At 34.4% G+C, this 7,120-nt stretch overlaps 1 protein-coding gene across 9 annotated transcripts in view; it reads right to left on the bottom strand.

Moving 5' to 3' along the window:
• Adamts6 (ADAM metallopeptidase with thrombospondin type 1 motif 6) overlaps positions 1-7,120 on the bottom strand; it is a 283,297-nt gene that overhangs the window by 68,664 nt on the left and 207,513 nt on the right. For all 9 annotated transcript variants that reach the window (XR_003847524.1, XR_003847513.1, XR_003847512.1 and 6 more), the window contains 3 exons: positions 3,200-3,333; positions 1,366-1,489; positions 556-636 (listed from right to left, as the gene is read on the bottom strand). Coding sequence is in view for 5 of the 9 variants with exons in the window: in XM_029557800.1 (XP_029413660.1) it covers positions 556-636; positions 1,366-1,489; positions 3,200-3,333 (339 nt within the window). In the remaining 4 variants the exon portion in view is untranslated. The remainder of the gene's footprint in view (positions 1-555; positions 637-1,365; positions 1,490-3,199; positions 3,334-7,120) is intronic.

Below are 7,120 nucleotides of genomic sequence, written 5' to 3'. Positions count from 1 at the left end.
ACATCTACCTGACGACTTTATATCCATGCTCAGATGCCAAAGAGCTCAGAAAGTAACCGACTGTGACTAATAATAATCAGATATATAGAGACTAGAAATGCATGTGCAAACATCTTAATGTCAATTGCATTAAAAATGAATTTTTCTCTATGAAACTGTGTATTTAATAATGAAATGCAGATCTTTTTAAAGGTTAAAACCTCATTTAATTTTATGCCTTACAGGGTTTATACTGAGTACAATATTGTATAACTGTAATAATTCAACTGTGAACCTAAAAACTTACACCTAATTTTGAAAAAGATGCATCTTAGTTCAGAAAATTGTTATTGAATATGTCAATGCTATTGTAATGAAATGCTTCTTCTAAGTATGTGGTTATTAAATAAATAATTAACTGGAAAAAATCAAATGATCCAGTGAAAAATAAGCTATAAATTTCTAATTTTTCTGCTTAGCCTACGAACTCATAGAATGGCATGGCCTTCATTTTATCATTATGTCTTTCAATCCTTTCACATCATTAATTTTAAAAAATCTAGTGGATTAACATACCAATATAGTTCTTTGACATGGCAACTTCTCTTACTTCAATATGAACAGAGCCTCTTGGTATCCGCACCACTTCCATGTAGCCTGGAACACAGAAGACAGCAGTAGCAAGCAGCTGAACTAGAAAAGGAGTGCGTAGCAACAATCTGATATTAGCAATGTCTTTGCATTCTTTGACTTTGGACTTCATAGATACAAAATATGGGCAAATTCCTGGTAGGTCTATGAACATATTTCAGAGAAAAAGTATTTAATTTTATTCTGTAAAACTAACTCATATTTTTTTAAGCTCTTGACATGTATAATATTGGTGCACCCTTCTTTTCTCAACACATACTCTTCACATCAATGCTCTATAAGTTTTCACATCTTAAAAAACATGGCAAGCTGGAAGTGATAACATGCACCTATAGTCTCCGCTACCTGGGAAGTTGAGGGACCAGGATCACTAATGCCTGTGAGTTGGAAACCAGACATGGCAACTTAAGTGAGACCCTTACTAAGAAAAACAATCGAGATCTAGGGGGTGTAGCTTAGTGGTAAAATACTTGCTTAGCACGATTAAAGGCCCATTTTTAATACTCAAGAATCCATCCCTGCAAAAAGGCTAACTGAAATCAAGTAGAGAGAAAAATGACATTAAAAAAAAATATCTTGCATGAAGGTACATTTAATATTTTAGGAGTTTAAATGGACTGCCTTGGGAAAAAGAATTGGCCTACATATAGGAAATTTTAAATAAAGGAAGAAAGAAAAACCAAGTGTCTTGACTACTGCAAGTAACCAGAGGAAGACTGCCCTCTACACACTCACCTCCTCTGGGCAATGAGTCGTTGAAGAATCCTTCAATGGCATCACAGGTGCTTCCATCCCCTCCACAGACTCGGCACCTATCTTCTCTAGCGTCAGATCCCAAAATATTATCACAACCTACATGCTGAAAATAGAGAACATTCAGTGTGTCAAAAGGAAAATTCTTGGAACCACAATGAATCAAACACATATAACATATTTATTTGTATATCCAGGAAAGTAAATCAAAATAGGAAATACTTTCTCATTTAATTTCCTTCTCAAGTAAGTCCAGCTAACGTTTTGAAATTCCTAAGTTAAAAAAATTTATGCCTGTTTCTAACCTGGACCTTTCCATCTTTGATAGATATCATGCTCTAATACTTTGAAATATTGTTATTTATCAGCAACAGCCTCTCACTCTTACCACCCACTGAAGAAATTCAAGAACTAAGAAAGGTGGCTTTTGGGCCTCCAAGGTATATAATAGAGAGGATCATGAATGAGTGAGTGCTGCTCTCTGCCCTTTGTAAACCAGTCCTTCTTTTGGGTAGCCAAGTGATAGTGCTAGATGTTAGTTATGAAGTGCACACATGAGTAAATGTTTTAAACCAAATACTTGTTTGGTTTTGGTAAATAAATTGACATAAACAAAAGGAGATTTAAAGCATGCAATTTAAGGGACTAAAATTTCACATTTCATGTTTGTACTTCATTATAAAAATGTGTATTTTAACATATTTGGTACATATTTTGGTGCTTGAATTTATACATCTGAACATTTGTGCATCTTAATTTAGCCACTGAAAGCATATAATCCTCAAATAAAATCTGTAATTAGATCTTGTTATCTAAAAAAACTGTCACAAAAATAAGTATTCTTTAAGAAGATAAAGTACCTTTTCACTCACATAAGCACACCCAAATCTCTCTCTCTCTCTCTCTCTCTCTCTCTCTTTCTGTCTTTGTCTCTAGGTTACATCAGGGATTTTTTTAATGCCATACATACATACATACACACACACACACACACACACACACACACACACACACACATGCATGAACCCCCCACATATATACACATGCATGCACCTCCACACACATATGCACATATACAAACTGGATCATGAGATCCAGAGACAATTTATCAGAAGGAACTTGGAAACTGAAAATAAGCAAAGTACTGCTTTTATCACTTCGTTCTCACTTTGTACCACTTATATAATTCTCTTCAAAGTTCAACAAACAAACAAAAATTTACAAGAACAATGATTTTTCTGGCTCTTAAGATTCATAAGCAGTTTTAAGAAAATAGCATGGATTTCATTCTACCTTTTCCAAGTAGTTAGTGTAATGCTAAAGTACATGGTCCAGTAAGACTATGTAATAAAAACCATCATAGAGGTTCAAAAGGAGATAAAGCAGGAGGAACATAGCTATTTCACACTTAGGGGAGGAATTATACTATGAAATATATTGTCTTCTAATAAGAACATATGATAACCACATGGATAACAGTTGAATTCCCACTTCCTCTCTTTCTATTATTTTATTTGCAAGCAGAGCAGAAGAATAATGTAAATTAAAGCCCAAAATACGTATACAGCAGGCAATTGCTATAAATATAATTAGAATTCCAGAATAAATTACCTTGCATGGTTCTAGAATATCAATGGGTCATTCTGCTTTAACTATTATACATTATTGTCCTTTACTAGAAATTGAATTTCTCTTACATGTACCCTTCTTTTGAAAAACTGAACACAGAATTTAGTTCAAGCTATTATCTGAGAAAAACAAACAAACAAACAAAGATCTTAAAGACCTGAACAAAAAGAAATAAAATCTGAATAACCTTGCACTCTCCGTTGATACAGATATCCAGTGAGTCCACATTGCACTGGGTCCCATCTATTACTGCAGGGGCTCGTTCAGTATAGAAATTGTAACCTTCGGCCAGGCAGTTTAATGCACAAGGTTTTACCCCACCTGGACAAATAAAAGCAGAGGAGAAAAAAAAATGGAGTGGTTCTATTAAGAAATGGTGATTCAATGTTTTCTATGGCAAATTTATAATTCATATACACCATTCTCTAAATATACATTTAAATATGTAGGCTTCTTTGCTTTATAAATCATGCTTATTTTTATTATACAAACATCATAAATGAATACCTGTTGAGCAGTTTTGCATTTTAAACTTTTCAAGTACTTCCACTACATATTTATGATATAGTTTAGGCCAAAGAAATTACAGTGGAAGTCACTGAATGTTTAAAAAAAACTACAAGGGCTGGAGAGATGGCTCAGTGGTTAAGCACACTGGCTGATTTTGCAGAGGACACAGGTGGCTAACAACCATTCATAACTCCAGTTCCAGGGGAATTTGATGCTCTCTTCTGACCTCTGCGGGCATTGCACAACATGGGTGCACATGCAGGCAATACACTTATACACATAAAAATAAAAATAACAAAATTTTTTTAATGTATCAAAAAGAAACTTTTAAAAATTAATTAAGGAAATTAAATTTTAGGAGACATGAAATAGTAACATATATAACAAGTAGGGATTCGTTACACAGTCTACTAAAGCCAGTACAAAACCTCTGCTATGTTAGTTAAGCAAGGATATGTAGTATGAAAACAAAACTACACTGTACCTATCTTAAAAATATCACACTCCGTGGGTCTAGTTTCAGCATGAAATTTAAGCAATTTGTATGGTATTAATAAAAGAATAAAATATGAAATATTATATTAAATTTTAATGATTAAAGCAATATATAATATTGTTTTACGAAAAAAACACACAATAATGAAAAATTTCATTTTGCCATAGAAATGTGTGTTTTATTAGACATTTATTTCATGTATGTATGTGCGTATGTGTGTGGGTGCACATATGCCACAATGAGCATGCAGAGGTCAGATCACGAGTTGTGGAAATCTTTCCTTTCACCATACGGGTCTCAGAGCTCCAACTCAGTTCATCAGGCTTGGTGCAAGTGCCTTTAACTTGCTGAGCCATCTCAATAGCCCAGAAGTTTGCATTTTTAAGGTTAAAGTAAAAAATAAACAAAAATCATAGCAATGTACATGTCATGATCTTATAGTAATTTGGAAAAATATGAATAAACACAGACTTATTAGAATGAAAATCGCACATGTAAAAGCTATATGAATATGTAATCATTGATTAAAATTATAAATTAAATATTTTCTTTATGTCATAAGATTAAAACACTTTGGCCTTATTTTATTGAGGCTGACAAAATTTCTATTTGAAGTAAAGAACACTGCTTCTAACAAAAAAATAAAGTAGGCAAATAAAATAATATACCTAGTTTTCAGTGAAGTTCTGAGAAACCAGGTTTCAGAAGAGAGAAGTAGGTATGTAAAAGAAGAAAGCAAGCTGAAGAATGGGGCCAGCAATAAAATAGAAATAGCACATTCACCAAAGGAGATCAGTGTAATGATAAGGATGTTCCAATGTTGTTGATATTGTTTAAAGACAAGATGAAAACAGATTCTATTCAATTTAAATGTTTCCGGGTTTTTGAGGCTGGCAAAACTGGTCCCTAGAGGACTTTTGTTACCTGAGATGATGGATTAGAAGCAGCCTCTGTGTGATTCAATGAATGAAAAGAGTCAAGACAACAAAGAGCCTCTATGTATATAAGAGATAAAGACTGGAAGAGCACTGAAAAAAATCACAGAGTGATAAGACCCTTGGAAAGTGCAGAGAAACAGGACAATGCAGTGATAGTTCAATGCAGGGAAAAGGAAGATAGCAGAGAGCTCCCTGATGCAGGGAGGAGGATCAGAAGCTTCAATCAAAAGTGGCTTATTTTCTGCTCTGAGAATAGCACTGGGGATTGTTTTCTCTGGGATAGTATATTCAAAAACAATCATCAAATAAAACCAGAAAGAAATATCCAAATCAGTAGACATGCAATCGCAACACCGAAACACAACAAACATGAGGAAGCAAGGCAACATGACACCTCTAAGATAATAAATTCTCAATTAACGAATCTAAAAATGATGAAATGGTTGAAATGCCAGTCAAAAAAACATAAAGGTCCACTTCTAAATATAACCAATATAAACAAACAAGCAGATGGTTGAAGGAAATCAAGTCAGAACATAAATGCAAAAATTGGCAATGTAGAAGAGAAACCAGTAACATGGATGAGAAATTCATCAAGGAAATTGTGATCCTGAAAATGAAAAAAAAATTCATCAAGGACATAAAAGTACAGTGGAAAGCATCACCAGAGTAGATCAAGAAGAAGAAGTATCAGGGTTGGAAGACAAGGCTGATGAAATACCATATTTGAAATCAAGAAAAAAATAGAAAATAATAATAAGCATTACGACCACAACATCTGAGAACCCTGGTGCATGATGAAGGGATCAAACCTAAGACTGTGTGGTGGAGGAGCCGAGATTAAAAACTTGAGGCATAGAAAACATATTCAATAAAAATGTAGCCAAAAAGAAAAAACATCTCAAATCTAGGAAAAAAAATGAACATCCAAACACAAAAGGCATTTAGAACCCTAAATATGTATGACCACAACACATTATGATCAAGATGCTAAAACTATGAGAATACAGAAAAGAATAAATTTCATGAAAGAAATAGATTAACAAAGAACTAGGAAAGCTGTAAGATATACTAACCCCTTTCTTTTCCCAAGTTGCTCTTAGTATTTTATCACAGCAACAGATACCAAACTAAAACAGGCGTGTTATGAAAGTAACCATTTTCTGATTAGACTTAAAGCTCATTCCACAGGATAAAGCCCATTGATGGGATCATTAATTGGGTCAAAAACCTATGGCTTGTTAGGTCACAGGCTCTAGGGGAGAACCTAGTAGTATTATTCTGCTAAATGAACATAGTAATAAACCACCCCGTAAGTTCTTAACTTTATACCCATAAATTAGTGAATTTCTCAACTCTTATCAAAGAGGCTTCTTTTTACAGCAGATGGCTATTAACAGTGATAATGAAAAACAACTCACAACTGGTCAACATGCAGAGACTAGAGACTGTGGAGTGCTCAGCTCTCAGTAGTACATCTGTATCACACCCCTCCATCAAGTTCAGAGATCATCATAAAAGAGTGGATGGAAAGACTGTAAGAGCCAGAGGTAATGAACATCTGCAGCAAAATAGTACTTGTAGTACATGGCAGTCCCATTGCACAAATGAGCTCACAGAGGCTGCACAAGATCAAGCCAGACAAAATCCAGTGTGGATGGGAGAGGTGCTCATGAAGCATTACCACTAGCTGAGGAGTTATTGGCAGCTGATAGCTTCTGGGAAAGGAAGTCAGTTATTCGTCAGTGATGTAGTCACTAGAGGGTCCAGTACATGGTCGTAGCCCATGCACATGCAGGCAGCACTAACTGGACACATGAGAGTTTTTGGTTTTCTGTTTTTTTAAGGGAAAGTGATGAGATGGATAGGAGAGGAATTAGAGGGGAGAGAAGGGGGCAGATTTTATCAAAACTCATTATATGCATGTATGAAATTCTCATTTAAAAACAAAAAAAATATGCATATCACAGGCAAAGACACACAGAGTAAAGAACTGAAGTCACTATACCAAGCCAATGAAAGTACAAGTAGGAACAGCTATATTTACATCTGAGAAAGCATATATTTAAAACTAAAATTAGAACTGTTACAGAAGGTCACTACCTACTGTTAAGGGAAACAATGCATCCAGATGCCATAATAACTGTAAATATATATATATATA

The sequence above is a fragment of the Nannospalax galili genome, unplaced genomic scaffold, assembly GCF_000622305.1.
Source record: "Nannospalax galili isolate Female #2095 unplaced genomic scaffold, S.galili_v1.0 scaffold751, whole genome shotgun sequence".
In the NCBI taxonomy this organism is placed as follows: domain Eukaryota; kingdom Metazoa; phylum Chordata; class Mammalia; order Rodentia; family Spalacidae; genus Nannospalax; species Nannospalax galili.
The sequence above is the reverse complement of the archived record's forward strand: the minus strand, read 5'-3'. Positions and strand labels throughout refer to the sequence as shown.